The sequence below is a fragment of the Thamnophis elegans genome, chromosome 4, assembly GCF_009769535.1.
Source record: "Thamnophis elegans isolate rThaEle1 chromosome 4, rThaEle1.pri, whole genome shotgun sequence".
Taxonomy (NCBI): Eukaryota; Metazoa; Chordata; class Lepidosauria; order Squamata; family Colubridae; genus Thamnophis; species Thamnophis elegans.
Window position 1 is genome coordinate 116,265,372 of NC_045544.1, and position 23,928 is coordinate 116,289,299.

Sequence of the window (23,928 nt, forward strand, 5' to 3'; positions counted from 1 at the left end):
CTCCCCGTGGAGATTCGGACCCTCACCCCTCTCCAGGCCTTCCGGAAAGCCGTCAAAACCTGGCTGTGCCGGCAGGCCTGGGGTTGATGAGTTCCCCTCCCCTCTCGACTTGTATGGCTGTATGACTCTTGTGTATTTTAATTACGTGTATTGTGTTTGTATCCCCTTTCCCCTTTTGAGTTGTTCGCCGCCCTGAGTCCCTCCCGGAGAAGGGCGGCATACAAATAAATTAAATCTTAAATCTTAAAAAGTCACAGTGCTTTGTTTTGCTATGATTCTTTCCACCTTCTGTTTTTCAGTAAAGCTGGTTGGTGCGTTGCCCTTTAATGTAATTTGTGTTTTGCAGAATAAAATTGTGAATAGTAGATATTTAGGGATTTGTAGATATTATAGAACCTGCTGTAGCTCAGAAACTGGTATTGGATGATGGGTTTTGCAAATCTATTATAGCACCACTAGAGGGAGCTCTGATCAGCTCACAGCACAGTATTCCTATGGTATTCAACATTCGGGGACAATAGTGAAGGTTGGACTGATTTGAGAACATTAGTGGGATTGGAGAATGGCTATGCTGGTGCTGATTCCATGGTCTCCACGGTGAATTTGCCCTTCATTCTTCTTATCTCTAAAGTAATTTTAAAGAAATGTATTGTTCCAATATTTATCTTTTATAAGCCACCCAGAGTCATCATAACAATGTCATGGATAGTTATAAATGAAATAAAATGAATACATAAATTCAATTCACTTGGAACCTGATTGCATAAATTTAAGGGACATTTTCATTGAAAACAAGAACATTTCCTTTTATCACTTTGCTCATGGATCTGGCCTCTTTCATTCAAAGTCTTTCTCCTCTTATCTTTGCAAATGAACTCAGAAAAGGGGAGAGATCTTGGTCAATCTCTTTCTGACAGCAGACGAACTGTTCCCTCCACTCCAAGTTCCAGGACTACAGGATAAAGGGAAATGGTGTGTTGTCTACATTATGCAAGGTGGCCCTCTCTACATCTTCCTGCCAACACCAAACCTGTCCAGGGCAGCATGCAAGATAAAGATGCTCAAGAGTTATCTCACCCAGGAGGTCATGGTGTTCAGTCTTAGTGGAGACGAGGCAAAGACCTTCCAGGCATGTGTGAACACAAAACAGATCTGCTAAACCTAAGGGCCAGATCCAGAGTGGTTATGAGCTGTATCTGGTGGACAAACAGAGGTAAGTGTTCTATGTTGGCATATCAAAGTAGAGATTGTTTTGGTAACTAGACATCCAACTACAAGGAAGCTATATCAGAAAACCTGAACAATATTTGAACGGTAGTGTAGAAAAGGAATCTTATAGAAATAACACAAGAAACTGGAATTTCTGAGATTTTTTCAAGCTGGATAGGCAAGGGGCTGCTGTCAAATATCCTGCGGAATACTGACTTGTGGTCCATTTTTCTGGAAAAATGAGAGAACAACCCCTCCCCCCCCAAGCATGCTGATTTCTTAAAGCAGTGTTTCTCGACCTTAGCAACTTTAAGTCCTATGGACTTCAACTCCCAGAATTCCCCAGCCAGCTCTGCTGGCTGGGGGGTTCTGGGAGTTGAAGTCCACAGGACTTAAAGTCGCCAAGGTTGAGAAACACTGTCTTAAAGGCACAAGTTTCATCTTCCAATTATCTTCATTGGATTTTTACATCAGTTTTCAAGGAGCTGACCATGTTCCCTTGTGTCCATTAAAGAGTTTCCAATGAACGTTCTTGGTGAGAAAATGGGTTTCCTAGTTACTCTCAGTTCAGCCAAGGTTAGGAAATTAACAGCTCTGTGAGGAAAACTTTATCTCTTATATAAAGTTAAGGTGATGTTAAGTTCAGAATTATCCCTCAGACCTGAGGTGGACTCCAATTTTTACAAGGCACAGGGTTCCATATAAACCATGTTCTATGTCTATGGTGAATTCCAAGATTTAATTTTGGTTCCAAATTTCTGCCAAATTATTTCAAAGTGCTCAAAACCTGGCATAAGCTAGATTTGCATTTAACCTTCAGAATTTACAACAAGCACGTCCAAGGGCACAGGAAGGCAGAGAGTCTGTTTATTTCACTTTGGGCAAATGTTTTAGGAAGATGAGTAATAGCCTTCTTGTTCAGCAGATGGGTTAAGGAATGCATCGCACTGGCCTATTCAGCTAAGCAACAGTCAACTACCCAGGACTATTATTGCCCCCTTGGGCAGAAGGATTATTAGTCCTGTCACCAAGGGCTCTCCTGTTAGACATGGATGGTGACATGATCAGAAGCCTCAACCCTCATGAAACATTATAGGAAGACAAGTTTGAATTTGCAGAGGCAGCCCATGTTCTGTCAAGGCTTCCTTAACTTTTCCCCCCTCACCCCCAGGGTACTTCTTTTCTGTTGGCTGTTTTCGGGTGCTTGAGAATGGCATTTTGGACAGGACTTATGAGGTCACTAAAGATGGACTTGACAGTCCCAACCTGGCAAGGACTTAGTAAGAGTCTTTATATCAGTGGTTCTCAACCTGTGGGTTGGGACCCCTTTGGGGGCTGAACGACCCTTTCACAGGGGTCACCTAAGACCATCAGAAAACATATATTTTTGAAAAAATACGGAAAACATAAAATAATTTTATGGTTAGGGGTCACCACCACATGAGGAACTGTATTAAAGGGTCGTGGCATTAGGAAGGTTGAGACCCACTGCTTTATATTTACCTAGGAAATGTTTATGCTCTAAAACAGCAGTCCTCAACCTGTGGGTCGAGACTCCTTTGGGGGTCGAACGACCCTTTCACAGGGGTCGCCTAAGAGCAAAGGAAAACACATATTTTCGATGGTCTTAGGAATCGAGACACCGCTCCTCTATGGTTGGGGGTCACCACAACAAGAGGAACTGTATTAAAGGGTCACGGCATTGGGAAGGTTAAGAACCACTGCTCTAAAATAAAATAGGGACGCGGTAGCTCAGTGCCTAAGACGCTGAGCTTGTTGATCAGAAGGTTGGCAGCTCAACGGTTCAAATTCCTAGTGCCAGATAACAGAGTGAGCTCCTGTTACTTGTCCCAACTTCTGCCAACCTAGCAGTTCAAAAGCATGTAAAAAATGCAAGTAGAAAAATAGGAGCCACCTTTGGTGGGAAGTAGTGGTGGGTTGCAGGCTGGAGTCTGCCCGGAGCACCGGGTGCCGTTCTGGTATGGTGCTCCTGATGGTGCTCCTGAGGGCCCACCCGAGCTCCTTACTGTCCTTTAAGCCTTTGGTGCTTCCGCGCATGCGCGTGGCATGTACAGTGCCTGTGCGACGCTCCGCCAAGCAGCTGGAGCATCGTGGAGGCTTGTGGAGGCGTTGCAGACAGGTACGATGCATGCACGCATTGGGCGCATGTGTACGTGCACTGCACACATCCATGTGGGCAACACCGGGCCTGTTCCAACCGTACCAGTTGGAACGGGATCCGGAACCCACCACTGGTGGGAAGCTAACAGTATTCCATGTGCCTTTGGCGTTTAGTCATGCCGGCCACATGACCATGGAGACGTCTTCGGACAGCGCTGGCTCTTCGGCTTTGAAACGGAGATGAGCACCACCCCCTAGAGTCAGGAACGACTAACACATATGTGCAAGGGGAACCTTTACCTTTAAAGATGGACTTGACAGTCCCAACCTTGCAAGGGCTTAGTAAGACTCTTTATATTTATCTAGGAAATGTTTATGCTCTAAAATAAACACTGAACCATCTGATTGTTACAGTATGTAGCATATGCTGATCTACAGCTACATTACTTTCTGTCTAATTGAACTGAGAGTAATAGAACTTAATTTAGACCCGTCGTTGAAGTCAGTTCATGAAACAGAGGGATGGCCAAAAATTTAGGATCTTTGCCTTTTAGTAAGATGATGTTATCAATAGCAACCAGATCCATTTTGAGTGAAGAGGCCTATTTTATTTGGCTGCACCCAGAAATGTTTGATCCGTGATTATAACAGCATCTTATATATATGCAGATGCAGACAATCTGCGGTTTTTTGCTTCTTAGTTACGCTTGATTTGTTCCTCTACTATGGGAAATCCCGATTCTTAATTTGACACCACTAATCCCACCCACCCACCCCCAACAATTATGTTGCAACTGTTAGCGACTGCGCTTCTCTCGCGTTCGGCAATGTTCCGCGGTGAAAAGCACATCCCAGAAGATCAACCCCCTTTTTTTTAACCGCCGCTCTTCGCCTCCGCAGGTACGTCTCGCTCCCTCTTGCCCCCCGCCCGTATTATTGACCCGGAAACCTCTCAAGATATTCCCGCTTTCAATCCATTTCCGTTCTCCCCTCCCCCCCCGATTTCCAGCCGCTAAATGGTATATTCGAACCAATCAGCAGCCACTTTTTTCCCGGTCCACCCACCCGCCGTCCGAATGGTTTGTCCCCCCACCTTAAAAGAGACCGCGTGGAGGCGGCTCGCTCTTTTCCGCGCTTCGCCGCTACTACCGAGGTGGTTGTTGGAGGGAGGTGAGCAATTTCATGGCGCCCTAGAAAAAAGGGTGTGGATTGCGGGGGTGACGGGTCGGTCCCTGTCTGAGCCTTTAGCGAGCCAATATTCTCCTTTGCTGTTTGATTTACCCGGGAGTCTATGGCGCCTCGCGTGGGCCTTTAATTTTTTTTCCCTTCGCGGGATGATGAAGCCGAGATAGGAAGTGCCGTCAGATGCGAGAACTGACGAGAGACTCCTCGTGGCTGACCGCAAGTTGCCCTTCCCTGCCCCCATCCCTCCCGAGACAGGCCTAGGTTCGGTCCGGACAAAGGAAAAAGAGATAGGCCGAACTTCCCACCGACATTACAGAAGCCTCTTTTTTTTTTTACTGCTTTCTCATCTAATCTTGGATTGTGTTGCAGGTTTTCTGCCGAAGCCATGTGGGATCTGACTTCAAAAAGCCATAGAAAGAACCAGTGTGTAGAGTTGCGGGAGAAACATGCAAAGGTAAATTTAAAAGCCTCTGAAGGTGGATCGCATGGAAGGAAGGCTCACCGTGATGATATAAAAACCTTACGCTGGAATTACCGGCAGACTCTTGCTGTTGAGATGGTTATTTCTGAGGAGCCTCTATGGAGGGGAAAACCATTGTTCTCCCAAACACTCTTTATTACAAGCCTCTCTTCTTTCTTTCTTCAGGGACTCAGGAGCTGTCCTCCAAGATGAGCAATTGTGATTGAAATGCCAACTGTTAACTGGAAAGGATGTAAGTCAAATGGATAGTTCTTGATTTGTTAAGTGTGTGCGCAGCGTGCAAAAATATTTCAAACCCAGAACAAACTATTATATCCAAGTTTGGTTCTAGATTTCAGGCAGTTTAGAATCAGGACAAGATTTAAAAAAAATTGATGGGCTTCTGTGGAAAGTTTGTGTTAGGTTTTGATAATGCTAGAACTGCCCTTAAGCAACAAATCTGGGATACACTTTGCTCCCTAAAAAAGCTCCCCAGCTACATATTTAAAATCCATTTTAATTTTTTGTAAGTCCTTCATTTTTAGCCAGGTTGGATACTATGCCCTCAGCAGTCCCTGGGGTATTTTGGTTATGTCCATGTGATGGTTCAATAGAAATTCTAGGCCATATACTATTATACTGTTTCCTATATAAAGTATCTAGCCAGACTCGTATCCTGCATTGAAAACATTTCCAGGTAGGAAGCGCAATTTCTATTTAATGCTAGTAATGAAAGACAAGAATGTGAAAACAACTTCTCAAGTTCTGTGCTACCATTTCTACAGTACGTTGTACCATTAAGCATTGGAGCTTATTTTATTTGGGTTCATTTTGTTAACCATGTTTTTAATTTTACGCTCCATTATATTGTTTTTCTCTTAAATGCCCATGCACAGATGTAAAACTTGCTTGTATCTGGCCTTGGGACTAATAAAATTTGAACTTGATAATCTGGATAAGGCAAGATTTTATTTCTTGACTTTTCCTATTTGAGAAAAAAACATGGTGTCAATTTTTTACATAATTACTTTATAAATAATTGAATGCGACAAACGTTTCTGATGTTCCCTTCCATTTCCCCCAGAATAATATCTCTGTGAAGATGGATTGGGCCAAGAGATTGACTGGCCCAACATCCAGACAGCTTGCACACCTAAGTTGGGACTAGAATTCAGTTGTCTTGGTTTCTAGGGCATGATCTTAATCACGAAACTAACTTGTCAGCAGAAATTCCCAAGAATTTCTTTTTCTTCTTTAGGTTTCTCATTTACTCAAAGACTGAAGTCCCTCCAGATTTCCTTGAAGAGGCTTGTTAGATACACAGTTTGTACTGATGTAAACATGATTAAAATCAGAGACCAGATTTGCATTATTAAAGTTGAGAGCTGAAAGAAGATTTTAGAAGAATACACTTCTAAGATGCATGGAGGTAGGTATGTACCTAGTTCATCCTTTGTGTAGCTGAAACTCTATCTGGTAATCTGAGTTAGAAAAGCAGTTTTCAGATAAACAGTCATACCAAAAAAGATCTGTAAATTTTAATGTTGGAATGTTCAATATATTTTGCTGGGATTGATTTTTGCATCTTATTTTCAAAGGGCTCTTTGCCCAGGAATACAAATTAGGGATATTTCCCTTGTCCCTCAAATCTGTTATAAATGTTCACAAACTTCATATAAGAAGCCATTATTAATACAAATTAAAAGGGCTTCAATGTTGCTAACCAATTTGTAAAATCTTGTTTCAGGCTTGGACAAATATTACTACTATTCAATGCACTCAAGACTACTGAAAGTGTCCATTTTTCCCTTAAAACCCTATGAAGACCTACATATTGGCGCAAAGAGATTATTTCCTGCATTATTGTGGCAGTAAACTTAGAAGCTAACTTCTTCCCTTTGTTGTACATGCTTATTGAATGGGTCCAGTTTCAGAACCCTTCAGATGGCAAAGAAGGGATCCTTAAAAATTCATCTTGCACCTCTTGTCTCAATATATTTTACACTGTGTTTGTTAAAAATCTATACCGTGTACGGGCTCTGGGAAGTCGGGGGGGGGGGAGGGGGTGTTAGGGGGGAGGGGGGATATATACTATGTGTTAGATTTCAATGTAATGCGATTCCACATGTATACTGTTTCTCTTTAATTTCTCTGTAAAAATAGGACAAGCTGAATACATTGACATATATTAGAAATACACCAAGGGGAGGAGGAGTGGGATAGAAGAAAGATGGGTAGAGAGGGCGGGAGAGAGGATGGGAGGGAAGGTGAGAAGGGAGGGAGTGGATCGGGGGAGGGGAAGTAGGGTAGAGGGGAATGATGGAGGGAAGATAGAAAGTTGGAGGGGGGCGGAAGAAAGGTGTATGGAGAGTGGAAGAGGTATATTGGGTTTCTATTTTGGGGGGTATTGTTGACAAGAGGAATTGCTGTGATTATTGTTTAATGTTGTATGGCCCCGGCTATGCACAGTATATATGTGACACTATGAAAAATGGAAAATAAAAATATTTTAATAACAATAAATAAATAAATAAATACAATACAAAAAAAAATTCATCTTGCACCTTTTGAAAGACAGCAATCATAAAAGGTATCCAGGCCATGGGCCATCTAGGACTTTGGAGGTAACATTACTTGAATTGCATCCATAAGCCAAGTGGTGGAGCTCCTAAAACAGTATTGGGGAGTCTTAAACTTAAAATACACCGCAAACCTATGTAATACTGGCCTAACTGAAGGTTCTTAGTACCGGTAGTTCAGCCAGAAGGCGATAAGAGAAGCTGGTCAATATACAGATGGACCTAAAAGTAAAACATGTTCCATCTGTTATCGGTTTCCATTACTTTTCTGCAGCCCTTAAGATTTTTTTTAATTTAAGCCTGTAGCATACATATATTCTCCTTTAAAATGCCTATTGAAGTTACATGAAAAAATAACACCAGGTGAACTAAGATTAATTCAAGCAATTAAGGCTCTGCAGATTGATTTCCCCCTCGTAGCATTTAAATTGTGAAATAAGACCACTGCAGCTGTGCCTCAAAAATATGCTAAGGAAATTGCAGATTTTCAGTTTCATGACACTAGTATTCTGTTTTGCTTCTGTCAATTTTGTACATAATGGAAATTCATGCAGATTATGGCATCTCTTATTCTTATCAATGTTATTGTGGCCTTTCAGCTCCGACGGATGAAGCAGATTATCTGGATCCCTTTCAGTCGGGGTTCAGGCCTGGTTACTCCACCGAAACTGCTTTGGTCACGCTGACTGATGATCTCTGGCGGGCCAGGGATAGAGGACATTCCTCTATCCTGGTCCTTGACTTCAGCGGCCTTCGATACCATCGACCATGGTATCCTTCTGCGATGACTGGGAGTGGGAGGCACCGTTCTACAGTGGTTCTCCTACCTCGGACAGGTCGCAGTCGGTGTTGGTTGGAGGGCAAAGGCCGACCCCATGGCCCCTAAAGTATGGGGTGTCTCAGGGCTCTGTCCTGTCCCCTCCTTTTTAACATCTACATGAAGTTGCTGAGTGAGATCATTCGTCTGCACGAGATTAAATACCACCAATATGCGTACGATACCCAGCTGTATCTGTCCGCCCCGTGCCAACTCAGCGAAGCGGTAGAAGTGATGTGCCAGTGCCTGGAGGCTGTCAGGGTCTGGATGGGAGTAAACAAGCTGGCCCTCAATCCCGACAAGACTGAGTGGCTATTGATGTTGCCCCCAAGAACGGACCAGATATTCCATCTCTTAGCCTGGGGGGCGAAACCCTTCGCCCCTCAGAGAGGGTCCGCAACTTGGGTGTCCTCCTGGATTCTCAACTGACATTAGAATACCACCTGTTGGCTGTGACCAGGGGGGGCTTTTGCCCAGGTTCGCCTGGTGCACCAGCTGCGGCCCTACCTGGACCGGGAGACACTTCAAATGGTCACCTCTAGGCTTGATTACTGCAATGCACTTTACTTGGGGCTGCCCCTGAAGAGTGTTTGGAGACTACAATTGGTCCAGAATGTGGCCGCGCGAGCGATATCGGGTGTACCTAGGTACACCCATGTTACACCTATTCTCCGTGAGCTGCACTGGCTTCCCATCGGTCTCTGAATGCGCTTCAAGGTGCTGGTCGTTACCTTTAAAGCCCTACATGGCTTGGGACCTGGATATCTGCGGGACCGCCTCCTGCCACATACCTCCCAACGACCCATAAGATCCCACAGGCTGGGCCTCCTCCGGGTACCGGCGACCGGACAATGCTGGTTGGCGACTACTCGGGGGAGGTCTTTCTCTGTAGCTGCCCCGGCCCTGTAGAATGATCTATGTGAATGATTTTATGTGAATTACTAGTTTCCTGATCATTGCAGTTGATATACAATAAAATAAAAGTATTTTATTTTATCCCCTCCTTTAAGAAAGTCTCCCTCTGTTTATATGCATAAAAAAGAAACCAAGAAAACTTAACCAAGCCTCCATATTTTGTGTTGGATTAATGGGGTTGAACTGACAGCATCTTCACATTCCAGGAATGATTATCCTCACTACCCACCTTCTTGTATGACTGTTCAGTAGTTGCACAAGATGTAGCTTTCCATTCCTGCAAATACATTTTCACTAGGGAGAAACGGCCATCTTTCAAACAAGTTTTATTTCTTGACAAAGCATATAAAAGACTTTAGCTACATGCAAACTAGGACAATATGGAGCTGTTCATTTCTATGAAAGTACCAGATTGACACTACTGAAAACATACAAGTACTCAAAATGGGCACAACAACAGTGGGGTTTTAGGGAAAAACATTGATCCTGAAAATTGGTCACGTGATGAGTCGCACCTCCTCCCCAAAGTAGTTTAGTCCTAGCAATTACAATCACAACCCACTCTGAAAGGTATCAGCCGTAGGGCGCTCTTCAAACCTGCCAGGATGAAGTACCAAAACTAGTGTTGAAAGCTCGCACAAGAGATTGGCATGATAGTTAAATTTGGGCAAGATTCTTCATGGGTAGCTCAGAAAAACAACAAAGCCAGCATTTACTTCATGACAGTCAAGTGCTGCAAAGGGTTGGTGACTAAAGCTCCCACAGTATGTAATCCAGGTACCTAAACATCAGGAAAAATTGACACTATCAAGCTGAATTGATTTCTATTGTCTCTTCTGCGCCAGTGATGAAATCCAGAAAGCTGCATTTTTTTCACAAAGTGTAATAGCAACTTGCAACAAATGCTTGGGATTGCCACCACCAAAATTTCATCCCCTGGTGCCTAGAGCCAAGGCCTTGCTAACCCTGAAAGGGACCTCCCCACACACCAGGAAGGCACATGTTTTTAAAGTACCACCAATTCACATCCCTTACAGGGAATGGGGAGTTTTTCATTTATACTAACCAGTGTCATCTATCAATGCATTTTTATTTCATTTCATTCTAGAGACAGATTTCAGAAGGTGCAAGTTTTTCAGTCCTGCTGACACACTGCTTTTAATTTATAAAAATTACATTTTAAGACCAGCAATCTTGTACCACCTTAAGACTTTACAAATAAAACTCATGGATTCAAATTCAGCCAAATTCATCAGATGCATGGCATAACCTGAGATAGGTACACATCCATGGCTTATTTGGGACAGGAGACAATAAATTGGTTGGGAGAGAATGAAATGCAGAAGGTACAGTAGTGATGGTTACCTTCTTGGCAGTGATTATTCAGTGAGACATTCAAACTTGTTTTGGTGAGTTGATTTAACATGTTTCTGTTTAATCCATGGGATTAATTTTGTTTCTATCCAAGCATGGAGTTTTCTCACGTAAAGCTTCTATTCAAAGTAATTGATTTGGAAAGTAAAAACTATAACAAGTACAGAATTATTTGTACCAGTATACCTAATATGAAAATTTAGTGTATTCATCTAAAGTGTTTAACCTGGAAAAAAAAACAGGCTCAATAGTGGCATTGCATTTTTGTTTGTGTTTCTTAAACCTTCAACTGAACAGTCAACTAGCAATCACCCCTGTGATAACTACAAGGTTTCAGGAGTTAAAGGGATGCTTTGATTTGGATACTGCACTGAGCAAGTAGTTAGGATTGGCATAAATAATCCCTTCCAGTAGAATTCTACATAATGGTTCAGATTGTAGCGGATCATTAATATGTGAATTGGAGCCAATTGTAATTTGGTCTCCACATTTTGGTCCTGCAAGTTAAGGAATTAAAAGTTTTTATTTGAAGAGAGCTTCATTAGCATAAACTAGCCAAGATCCTTTGTGGTTATAAAGGATCCATTTGGCAAATCCTAGGGACCTAGACAAATGAGAGAGAACTCTTTATTTCATGTCTGAAACAAATGTTCTTGATTTGTAGATTCATTTGGCAGCAGCTTAACCTCAATAGCTTCACCTGTCCATACCTGCCTGGGCTTCGTGTCTTCCAGGCCATCATTTTGGTCTTCATCCTGTGAGGAAAGACCTTCTTGGCTCTCAAGGTCACTCACTTGACTTTCACCAAATTCAAGAATAGTTGGGAGATTGCTTTGGGTAGGGCTTCGTTTCTTAAGGCTAACCAGAAAAGGCTGTGGCAGAGAGAATATGTCCACATTATTGCCCAGATCAATCCAAGTCATGCTGGGGAAGTTTCTGGTGTCCTTCAATGCTTCAGTCAGGTCCCGGAGAACGGCTTTTGTAAGCCTGTTGCCATTAAGGGAAAGAGTTGTGAGACGAGGTAGGGCACTGAGAACTGGCAAAAGCTGGAGGAACGTCTCATCTGTCATCTCAGTGAAGCAAAGCTCCACATTTTCAATATATTCAGAGCTGTGCTGGAGGTACGAGATAACTCTGTCTAATTCCTTCATGGTCAAAGGGATGCCAGACAAGTCCACAGTGTTGTCCTGAGGATTCCCCACCAAGATCGTTTTCAAACTGCAAAACAATGAAAAATGGAAATTATTCATTCGTTTTCAGTTTATCTTAACAGCTATAAAGTCAAATCTGACTAGGAAAATTATTTTGACAATAGCTTCATAATTCAGCCAGGAGTAAATGGAATGAATCCATCCAAGGCAGTAATTTTTCTAGGGGATACTGCAGTCAAATTTGTTAATATATGATACTCAATGACTACATCCATAGCATTTACTTGATTACCAGCCCATTTTGGGGGTTTGTACAATACACGGAGCTATTAAGCAAATAGGCTGGATTTGTATCATGGCAAGTCATTCACACAAAGCAATATTAAAATTGTGTTTATGTTAATGTACATTTAATGTACGTTAATGTACAATTAATGTACAATTCATAATGATTTGGTCTTTGGGAGAACATTTCCATAAAAAACAATATTTATATAACAGGCACCCACATCTGTTTGTGTGTGTGTATGTATGTATATGTGAAATCATTTTCTTTTCAATAAAATTCATACCAACAGGACAAATAAAACACCAAGCCTACTAAATAGCAGTCTCTGTTTAAAACAGGAAACCATACAAGGGAAGCAGATTATTTCTCTAATGCTTTTAAAGGGCATCTGACAATATAAAGCTTAATAAAGGCATAGGATTACTTAAGCATAAGAAACATCCAATAAAAGGGATGGCTTTTATTGTCTTGAGAAGACAGGTAAGATATACCGGTACCAAATACTTGAAAGGGTGGTATTTTAAATTCAAAATACCTTCCCTATCATCCCAGAGTGTAGGATTCACAATGCAACTGCTGTATCCCACAGTAAGCTACTTACGGTAGCTTCCCACTAAATTTTAAGAACTTCAGGACAGCAGTTTGAAAATAGAACCAGTCACCAAACAAAAAGATGAGCGCCCATTGCTGAATATCCAAGCACAAGCAGAATGAATATTGGTTGAAAATGCCTCATTTTGGATTTTTGCTTAAATGGTTGGGGGAGGGGGACATGGAGGCCCATTTCTATGAGTCTAAGGGAGTGCAAGGTTTGCTGAGATTAGTTCCCCTTTTCTCTTGTTATTTCAGCACAGAGTTGAGTTGTGAAATCTGAAATTACCATCTGGAATCAAATCAGCTCTTCCCCCCCCCCCCAATGTATTATACAGAGACATGGGCAGGCACAGAGCTTCCCTCCTTTGGTAGGGAGGGGGGGGGAACCTTAGTGACTCACACCAAAAGGAGTGAAACCACTGCATTGCAACAAGGTGAGCATCATAAAACATTATGCTTGTAGAAGCAGCAATTCAGAAATGCAAATAGAGGACATCAAGAAAAAAAGGTTATGAAAACCTTTCTAGAATCTTAACTGATACTAGCAGAGACCTTAAAAGTTGAGAAAATATAACGGCATGAGAAATAAGATTAATTAGACTCCAGTGTTCTGATTCTTGGAGGGTTCCGTTTAGATGCTTTAGCAAATATACTCAGAGACCTAGTTAATAGGAGCAAACTCTCATTTTACTTGTTTCTTCACTGTTTGAGACTCCCAACGGTTGCATCTTATCGCCTAGTTTAAAATAAAATACTAAATTGCCTTACAGAAAAAATGATCATAATGGAATAACCGTAGAATTAAAAAAATCCCAAAGTATCAGTTAAAGCACTGTACAAATGGTCTGGTTTTTTTAAAAAAAAAAAACATTTACAAATAAGGAAAATGGTTGTGGCAGAGATGCCATATATATTGTATTTCTTTAGGAAGAAACTTGCACAGTATTCTGAACCAAACTAGAATTTCGTCCTGCCATTCTGTGTGAGCTAAACCAGGTTAAATTATTATGGATTAGCATGTTGCGAGAATACATAGTACTACCATTAACATGGTCTTTATCCTATTACCGAGTTCATTGAGGTCTGCATCAGGGTTGTGTTTGACCTCAGGGGCTGGGGTGGGCATGGCCAGCTCACCATCACTCATGTCAGGGCCTTAAAATCTATACTCATTAATGTACGTCCACAAGCAGGTGCAAAAATCATTTAAAAATCTTAAGTTCACAGCAGCGTTAAAATACCTGCTGCACTTTATTTCCTCCTAGTCTATAAAAATTACAGCCTCCCAGATGTTGCTGAATAGCCATACTCAGCATAATCATTGGTAAAAGATGCTGAAAATTAGCTCAGGAACATGGGAGTTCAACACACATTATCCACCCCTTGGCCTAGTAAATTGGCCAAAAGTAGATTCATGCTGAAACACCAATATTAAAACATAAACACAGCTTCGTATCTATTTGTAATTTGGCAAAGTTGAAACTGCAAAAACCACACACACACACACACACACACACACACATACACAGACACCAACTGGAAAAGGATCAGAAATGATAGGTTTAAGATATTTAATTAATGTTATGATACCAATAAGAACTAGAATAGAATTCTTTATTTATAATGAAAAGGAGAAGGGATTTTTCTCTTCTTTCTACTTTCCTATTTATATTTTCGGATCAGAAATGAATGCCCAAATTTCTTCATAGAAATAGCTTTTGATTATTTCTATAGATTTTTCACAATTTCAAAATTTTGGTACAATCTGATGAAATGGAAAAAAAATTACTTCCTGAAGTATATCTGGTTCAATTTAAGTTAGGGGAATAGCCCAAATAACTGAAAAGGTGGCACAGATATCTATACAGATCAACAGTAAAATTTCTTGAAGTCAAACCTGACTCCTAGTGGATTTTGGGACACATACATGTGCTTTTCTTTTCAGCAATACAGTGTTTTGCTACTGCTATCTTCTACTCTGTCACGCAGATGTTAATCAGGCCCAACCCTGCTTAGCTTACAAAATTAAGATAAAGTGCACAAGATTCTACATGTAGCTACTATAGTAAAAATCTAAAAAGGTAATACAGTTATTTATGTTTATCTACGAAAATATAGATTTGCTAAAATTCAGGAACTGTGATACATTAAAAAAAATTACATTACTGCATCAAATATAAAAATCTTAAGCACATATTATAAGTAACTTACTATAAATTGTGTATTATTTATGGATATGCAAGGCCAAAAAGAAGGTCATTTCATTGATACATTAGATTCCTATTTATTCCTCTGTTGGAGTAATACTTAACCTCAAATGCATTTCATAGACCAACTTCACCAGTTTGTTTTTTGGCAGATGTCCAGTGTGAGGCTAAGATATCTAAAAGGATCACTTTGTTCTATATCGACCTGCCTATTATTTATGACTGTCATCATAAATTGTCATAAATTCTATCAATTCAATAGATTATCTTGGCAGGTGCTTGAAAAAGGATCTTTGATAGCAGTACAGGGATTGTAAAACCTCCTCTATGCAGCATTTTTTTAGATACTAGCAGGGTTTTAAACATAGTATACTGTTTTATCATCATATAATATTAATGTAATTCTCAAATGTCACTGTATGATTTTTATTCTTATAGGTTTTTTGTTGTTTTTATAAAGTGTTTACTATACAGGATTGCATGTTTAATGAGAACTACTCTTCACATGGAAATAATGATTAAAGCAGAAATAGGGAACCAATAGCCTCTAAATTATTAATTGAACTTCAATTTCTAACATTTTTCATTGTTGGCTAGGGTTTTATGAATTGTAGTTTAGTAACATTTGGAGAAGTCCTAGACTTCAGCTTAAAATGAAACTTTATAAAGTAATGTTTTATAGATTATATTTCTTACTGTGTATACAATAAACATGTTTAGTTAATGTGTATGGTTTATATTAAAACACCTTTGTATTTAATTAGAAATGTGTTGAAAACTTTGGGTAAAGCTCCTGCTGTATTTATGACTCAGATTATAAGTTTACAGAAACAGAGCTGTTTGCTAGTGTTATTTTTAAAACAAAGTATGATATCGTCTTGTTGACAACTAAAAACTAAATACCAAAATTGTGTAACATCTGCAAGCCCATATCCTGCCAAGATTTGGAAATGAATTGTCCCAGGAGGAATTTCAAAATGTTTGCAATTACAAGAGCAAAAGGGTGATTTTTAAAAACAAATAGAAATTAATCTTTTGATGTATCTAAACTAAGATTAAAATAATATGAGGGAAGTAGGTGTAAAAAATTATCATAAATAAAGTAATCGTTCTCATAGGAGCCATTGGCCTCTTACATTTTACCCAGTAAATATGCAACCTCTCTTAAAAATAATAATGAAAAAGATAGAGATTTACTGTGTGTATGTATTACACTCTATAAACTTGATTTTTACAGCTCTAAGCTGGCACATTTCATTTCTCCTTTTTAATCTTCCTTTGCACAGAGCAGTAGCTGTTGGAAAAAAAGCTTCGGGTTTATGAGAGAGGTGAATGCATTATATCCAAGGCTAAAACAGTGTGTACACACAAATCAGATGGTTATGACATAACACATAAATATTTTCAATCATGGAAAAAGCCACAGATCACCAAACTGGTTAATGACCCTTGTCTTCACAGATTCACTCTGCACTGTAACGTAGAAATAGAATAGGCTTTGGCTGATTTACAAAACAGAAAGAGGCAACCATTTTGAAGAAAAATAATGCTCAACCTGTATAGCACTGCTTTTTTTTCCAGGCAAGAAAAGGCAAATTAAATGCTACTTTACATTCATTCTGTCCTATTTACAGAGATAACCTATTATGGCTGAACGCTGAGTTAGCACAAAAAATCTTTTCAACTGCAAGAATTGATTACGGTAGTACATGGTGGGAGGGGGGGCAGATTGTAGGAAACAAAGAACAGCTATTAACAAATATTGTTGGCTTCCTAGACTTCTGTTAAATGTTTTTCATCGAGTAATAAAATAAAAAGCTCACTTGAAGGTCATCTAGCCCACCCCTCTGTGTTACCTATGCAGGAGGTTTCTTTGTCAACCAAAAGGGAGGATGGGCTTTTCAACAATGAAGCATTTTTGAAGAAAATGGAAAAGATGAAGCTCCTTCCCTCACAACTCTCTTTTCAACGGAGAGTCCCATATCTGCTTTTCTTTGAAAAAAGAAAAGCCTCAGATTGAAGTGGAATGGATTTACTTTGACTACAGGTGCCATTTCAAATCCACGAATTTGCTGAGCTGCACTCAATAGGATCTGCAAAGGCTAATTATTCCCCCACCCACCTGCTTAAGAATGTACTAACAATAACAACAGTTGTACAAATCAACACAGACGCCTAGAGGCTTCATTTTCTGAGGATGCTTAATAACACCTCTTCGACATGTTTAACATAGTTAAATATTAATTATGAGTTAAATAAAACTAGGAGTATCATTCACTAAATGCAATTAATAAAGATATTAATCTTGTAGATCAAGGGAATGTCAAGGAAAAAATATATTTTAGTTTCACCAAGACTGTCAACAGGTTTCCCCATGATATTGTTGACAATCTTGTAAAAGGCTGACTAGAAATGGTGATGCTGGAGAGATTTATAGCTGATGACAGATGTATTTATTTATTCCATCAGCTTATGTAGCCACCCATCTCAGTAACAACTCGGAGCCATGAACAATTAAAATATTATATTTTTTTAAATGTTCAGAAATGGTTCCACAGTATGCCAAAATTCCAATGTTGAATTTGTGTATAAAAATTAAATATTATTTGGATAAAAGAATGGAAGGAATGCTCATCAAAGTTACATATAATACCAAGCTGGAAGAGTTTAAAATACTTTAGGACTGAAAATACTTTGTGTTCACAGAACCGGACAAAATCTAACAGGTTCTTCATCCAGACAGATGCAGTAATTCATGGTGAGTGACACCTGTTCTGAAAGTAGTACATGTAGAAAGATTGTAGTAGTTTTTACAGAACCTCAGACAAATCAAATCAAGAAATTAAAATACTAAAAAGCAGAGACATTACCCTGCCAACAAAAGTGTGTATAGTCAAGGCTATGGTTTTCCCAGTTGCAATGTATGGCTGTGAAAGTTGGACCATAAGAAAGGCTGAGCACTAAAGAATTGAGGCCTTTGAACTATGGTGCTGGAGAAGACTTCTGCAAGTCCCTTGAACTGCAAGGCAATCAAACCAGTAAGTCCTAGAGGAGATCAACCCTGACTGCTCTTTGGAAGGTCAGATCCTGAAGGTGAAACTCAAATACTCTGGTCACCTAATGAGAAGGAAGGAGTCGCTGGAGAAGAGTCTAATGCTGGGAAAGATTGAAGGCAGAAGAAGAAGGGGACAACAGAGAATGAGGTGGCTGGCTAGAGTTACTGAAGCAGTATGAGTTTAAGTGGACTCTGGGGGATGGTTGAGGACAGGAAGGCCTGGAGGAACGTTGTCCATGGAGTCGCGATGGGTCGGACACAACTTCGCAACTAACAACAACAACAGACAAGCCTGACTCAGAAAGCTTCTTGGTGAAGCAACAGAACAACACTGCCCATACTATGACACGTGATTCTGCTTTGGTCAGACTTCAATGCAATACAGTTACTGTATTTTTCGGAGTATAAGACGCACCTTTTTCCCTCAAAAAAGAGGCTGAAAACCTGGGTGCGTCTTATACACTGCATTTTTTGCCTCCCGAAAACTCGTCCCCTTCACCAAAATGGCTGTGCAGAGCCACTAGGAAGCTTTTAGAGAGCTCCTGGGGGCTGGGGAGGGCAGAAATGAGCAAGAAATGGGCCATTTTTTGCTCACTTTTACCACCCCAGCCCCCAGGAGCACTTTAGAAGCCTCCTAAAGGCTATCCATGCCCCTTTTTAAAAGGAAAAACGGGCTTGTTTTTGCAAAAAAAGGGCCGTTTTTTGCTTGTTTTCCCCCGCCCGCCCCCCCGGAGCACTCTGCAAGCCCCCTAAAGGCTATTCATGCCTTTTTGGGGGGGGAAATGGACCTGTTTTTTAAGAAAAACAGATCGTTTTGGGGAGGTTTGCAGAGTGCAAAAACTTTTTTTAAATTTGCCTCTTCAACACCTTGGTGTGTCTTATACTCCGAAAAATACAGTAGTCCTTGACGTACAACAGTTTGTTTGTTTAGTGGCAGCTTGAAGCTACAACAGCACTGAAAAAGTGACGTATGTCCATTTTTCACACTTCTGTTGCAGTATCCCCATGGTCACATGATCAAAATTCAGATGCTTGGCAACTGACTCATGTTCATTACGAGTGCAGTGTCCTGGGTCGTGGGATTATCTTTTGCATCCTTTCTGACAATGGGGAAACCAGATTCATTTAAGAATCACTAACTTGACAACTGCAGGGATTCACTTAACAACCCTGGCAAGAAATGATGTAAAATGGGGCAAAATCCTCTTAACAACTGTCTCACTTAGCAACAGAAGTTTGGGGATCAATTTGTGGTCATAAATGTATTATATATTCTAGGCACTACCATTTATGAAGAATATTCTCAAGGCGGATTGTTCAGAAATGGTCAGTGTAGCTGGCAAGAGTGGAAATGAAGTCCTTACAAGGAAAGGTTAAAGAAGACAGGTGAATTCAACTCGGAGAAGACATGAGTAACAGGCATAAACATCCTCAGATATCTTACAATACAATAGCAGAGTTGGAAGGGACCTTGGAGGTCTTCTAGTTCAACCCCCTGCCTAGGCAGGAAACCCTATACCGTTTCAGACAAATGGCTATCCAACATCTTCTTAAAGACTTCCAGTGTTGGGGAATTCACAACTTCTGGAGGCAAGCTGTTCCACTGATTAATTGTTGTAACTGTCAGGAAATTTCTCCTCAGTTCTAAGTTGCTTCTCTCCTTGATTAGTTCCCACCCATTGCTTCTTGTTCTATCCTCAGGTGCCTTGGAGAATAGTCTGACTCCCTCTTCTTTATGGCAACCCCTGAGATATTGGAACACTGCTATCATGTCTCCCCTAGTCCTTCTTTTCATTAAACTAGACATACCCTATTCCAGCAACCGTTCTTCATATGTTTTAGTCTCGTCCCCTAATCATCTTTGTTGCTCTTCTCTGCACTATTTCTAGAGTCTCTACATCTTTTCTACATTGTGGCGACCAAAACTGAATGCAGTATGCCAAGTGTGGCCTTAGCAAGGCATTATAAAGTGGTATTAACACTTCACGTGATCTTGATTCTATCCCTCTGTTTATGTAGCCTAGAACTGTGTTGGCTTTTTTCGCAGCTGCTGCGCCCAGTCTCCAACCTCCCCTTCGTGGGGAAGGTTGTCGAGGAGGTGGTGGCCTTTCAACTCTGACAGACCTTGGATGAAACAGATTATCTGGATCCCTTTTAGTCGGGTTTCAGGCCTGGTTACGGCACCGAAACTGCTTTGGTTGCGCTGATCGATGATCTCTGGCAGGCCAGGGATAGAGGACATTCCTCTATCCTAGTGCTTCTTGACCTCTCAGCGGCCTTCGATACCATCGACCATGGTATCCTTCTGCGACGGTTATGCGAGATAGGAGTGGGAGGCACCGTCTTAAGGTGGTTCTCCTCCTACCTCTCGGACAGGTCGCAGTCGGTGTTGGTTGGGGGACAGAGATTGACCCCTAGGCTCCTCAAATATGGGGTGCCGCAGGGCTCGGTCCTGTCCCCCCTCCTATTTAATATCTACATGAAGCCGCTGGGTGAGATCATACGCCGGCACGGGATTAAATATCATCAATATGTGGACGATACTCAATTGTATCTGTCCGCCCCGTGCCAACTCAGCGAAGCAGTTGAAGTGATGTGCCAGTGCCTGGAGGCTGTCAGGGTCTGGATGGGAGCAAACAAGCTTGCACTCAATCCAGACAAGACCGAGTGGCTATTGATGTTGCCTCCCAAAGATGGTCCAGACATTCCACCTCTTAGCCTGGGGGGTGAAGTTATACACCCCTCGGAGAGGGCCCGCAATTTGGGTGTCCTCCTGGATCCACAGCTGACGTTAAAACACCATTTGTCGGCTGTGACCAGGGGGGCCTTTGCCCAGGTTCGCCTGGTTGTGGCCCTATCTGCCGGCTGGTGGCTCCCCGAGGGAGGGCCTTCTCTGTAACTGCACCGGCCTTGTGGAACGAGCTACCCGCAGAGATCTGGACCCTTATCACTCTCCCGGCCTTCCGTAAAGCGACCAAGACCTGGCTGTTCCGGCAGGCCTGGGGCTGTTGATTAACATCCAGCCCCACTTGATTGAATGGATGATATCTTATTTTTAATAATTGTATTTTTAATATTTTATATGTTTTTACTTTTGTTGTGAGCCGCCCAGAGTCCCAAGGGAGTGGGCGGCATACAAATCTTATTAAAGTTGAAAGTTGAAAGTTGCTGGCTCATATTTAAATGGTTGTCCACATCTGAGAAGCTTTCTTACAGATTACGAGGCAAACCTACTTCCTGTTATTCCAAAAGATTAGGCTTGGTATCTAAAACTAAGGATTCACATGGTAAGCTATTTAGATGAGGTATTAGGAACAGCTTCCACACAATATGAGATGTTTGACAATGGAGGAGGCTGCTTTGAAACTAATGGTTCTGGCTTCATTGTAGTTTTTTTAAGGAAAGGCTCAATTGCCAGCTTTCAAGGAATGCTATAGTACTAAAAATCTTTAATTGGCAAGAGGGTTGGACTAGATGACATTTGAACATTCTTCCAGAAAAAAAAAAAAACCCAAATCAATTCAGTAAATTCTGGCAGAAAGGGGAAAAACTGCTTGCCGTTGACACTGGCCGAGTTTATTTCTTAATTGCCATTTTTCTTCTACGCTTTCTAGTGCTTCCTAGATCAGGGAGTACAAAATAAGTGTCTTTTCTGTTGCAGCTTTTGGGATATATACTAACTAAAGTTAAGGTGGTACTGATTCTGCTGAATCTTTCAGAAAATCCTTAACAACCCTGGACTCATAGCATTGGAACAAACCTTAGACTCTTCTAGATCTACCCTCTGCCCAGTCTTTCATGAAAATCCCAATGATGGAGCAATGAAACTAGGAGGTAAACTGTTCCATTACTTAATAACTCTCAGAGTTAGGAAATTCATCCTAAATACAAATTTGGATCCCTCGCAGTCAACTTCCTCTCTCAGTTCTTGTGATGTCCTCGGGTGCTAGAGAAAATAAATCTAGTCCTTCTTCCCTGTGACATCCCATCATGTATAATATTGGAAGGCTGTTATCCTATCTCCCCTTAGCCTTCTGTTCTGTAACTTAAACATACGAAGTTCCTTTAACAGCTCATTTCTACTGAACAAGTGCCACAAGATATAGTTTTTAAAAAAGTCAACATGGCAGCTGCAGCAGCAGCATCTTAACTTCTTTAATCAAGCCACGTGGACACAGCTGGGAATTAGTTTATTTTACAATCCTGTGAGGCAGGAGTGTCAAACTCAAAGCCCTGGGGCCGGATTCGGCCCGTGGGAGGCTTAGATCTGGCCCGTAGGGCCGCCATGGAAACAGCAAAGCCTGGCCCACAGTGCCTCTTCCAGAAAAAATGGAGCTCACGAAGGCCATGGGCCGCCCTCCCAAGCTCCGTTTTTGCTGGCAGAGTTGCAGGAAGCCATCACAGCTGAAAATGGAGCTCGGGAGCCTCTGGCAGAGCATTCGGGCCATCACAGGCACCACTGACACAAGTGACATTGAGCTGGCCATACCCACCCTGGCCACACCCACTCTGGCTCCTCAAGGTCAAACACAACCCTGATGCAGCCCTCAATGAAATCGAGTTTCTACTGTAAGGGGTGGGGTGGGGGATCTACAGGAAGCACTTATGGGCTGGGTTCACACAATTTGCCTGACCTGGTAAGTAAATTAACCCATTTTCTGTGTTTTTAAACAATGCAACAAATTATATACTAACCAAAGATGCTGGGACTGCACAATACCCTAAACAATAATCCAATCCAATCACCAAGGTTAAAGCTAATTCAGCATGCTGTGTGAATGCAACCACTAAGCCTCTCACATAGCTGTGGAAAGCTTCAAAGGGATATTTCCCTTTGAAGGTTCATGCAAAGCATCTCTTCAAAGCTGCTTTGTGCCCTAGCTCTCCACCCAACATCCAGGAGCAAAGGTGCCAACAGCCTCCTCTTCACAGTGCTTTTGCAATTCCCTTTGGCAGTTCCACTTGTCAACATAGGCACAAAAGCCTCCTGGGACTACTGGATGTGGAGAGAAGCAAAGGGTCTTGATGAGGCAGTAACACCTCTGCGGCCCAAAGCACCTCCCTAGAGGCATGGGGTTGTCTAGGCTTAATTTTTAACTGGCTTTAGCAACTTCCAAGGAAAAGCCCTTCAGGGGATTTACTCGCATCTCCAAATGGAAATAATAAAATCCATTACAATTTGACAAAACAGCGAACCGAGAGTGAGACTGGTAATTAAAAACACACAACACAACTCTTTCATTTACGCTTCCTCTCCTTTAAAGTGCAGCCATGTCTCTGTAATGGGCTAGTCTTTGTTAAGCACTTTCCTCCTTTTGCTGGATGTCGAATTAACTGAAACGGTTAATCGCTGGATGCAAGAGCAGCAGAAACTGCTCCGACCCTCTGGAACGAACTCCCCGTGGAGATTCGGACCCTCGCCACCCTCCAGTCCTTCCGTGCCGCTTTAAAGATCTGGCTGTCCCGGCTGGCCTGGGGTTAAGATTCTAACCCCACCCAAATTGTGTGACTGTTGTGCTCTCTTTTTTAATATGTTGTATTGTCTCCTTGTTGGAATATTGTTTGTCTTTCCCCCCCCCCCCTTTTTGAAGTGTGAGCCGCCCTGAGTCCCCCCCAGGGAAAAGGGCGGCATACAAATAAAGGGAAACTAAAAACTAAACTAAAAACTTTTGGATGGCGTTGTCTCAAGCCATTCAAATGGCCAAAGGGACAGGGAGCTGAACGCCAGGTAGAAGGACCACTCCATCAGTCGGGAGATGGAAGCCACCTGCAAGCTTTCCTGGACTGGCAAGGGCTGTGCAGATCATGGACAAAAAAACCCCAAGCTCTGGCAGAGAGACAGAAGTTGAGGAAGGAAAGGTCTGTATTTAATCAGCAGTGGACAGCCTGCAGGGGGAGATGTCTGGCTGCTTTTAGTCTCTTATTAAGTTATTATGGTCGTTCTATTTGTACTTTGTTCCTCTAAAAGCTCA

At 41.6% G+C, this 23,928-nt stretch overlaps 1 protein-coding gene, 1 long non-coding RNA gene and 1 other non-coding gene across 4 annotated transcripts in view; 2 read left to right on the forward strand and 1 right to left on the reverse strand.

Annotated features, from left to right (window-relative positions):
* The first annotated feature begins 4,390 nt into the window (after positions 1 to 4,390).
* LOC116506967 lies at positions 4,391 to 6,918 on the forward strand. 2 transcript variants are annotated; one of them, XR_004255116.1, is made up of 5 exons: positions 4,391 to 4,500; positions 4,885 to 4,969; positions 5,162 to 5,228; positions 6,234 to 6,408; positions 6,723 to 6,918. It is a non-coding gene; the product is annotated as an uncharacterized LOC116506967 (long non-coding RNA). The 2 variants fall into 2 exon arrangements; XR_004255115.1 differs by having other exon boundaries at positions 6,234 to 6,404.
* LOC116508555 lies at positions 4,661 to 4,731 on the forward strand. The gene has a single exon (XR_004255371.1). It is a non-coding gene; the product is annotated as a small nucleolar RNA SNORD49 (small nucleolar RNA).
* A 4,317-nt stretch (positions 6,919 to 11,235) lies between the features above and the next one.
* LRRC75A (leucine rich repeat containing 75A) overlaps positions 11,236 to 23,928 on the reverse strand; it is a 67,355-nt gene continuing 54,662 nt past the window's right edge. Inside the window, exon 4 of the mRNA XM_032216909.1 lies at positions 11,236 to 11,878. Coding sequence (XP_032072800.1) covers positions 11,293 to 11,878 — 586 coding nt within the window. The 3' untranslated portion in view covers positions 11,236 to 11,292. The remainder of the gene's footprint in view (positions 11,879 to 23,928) is intronic.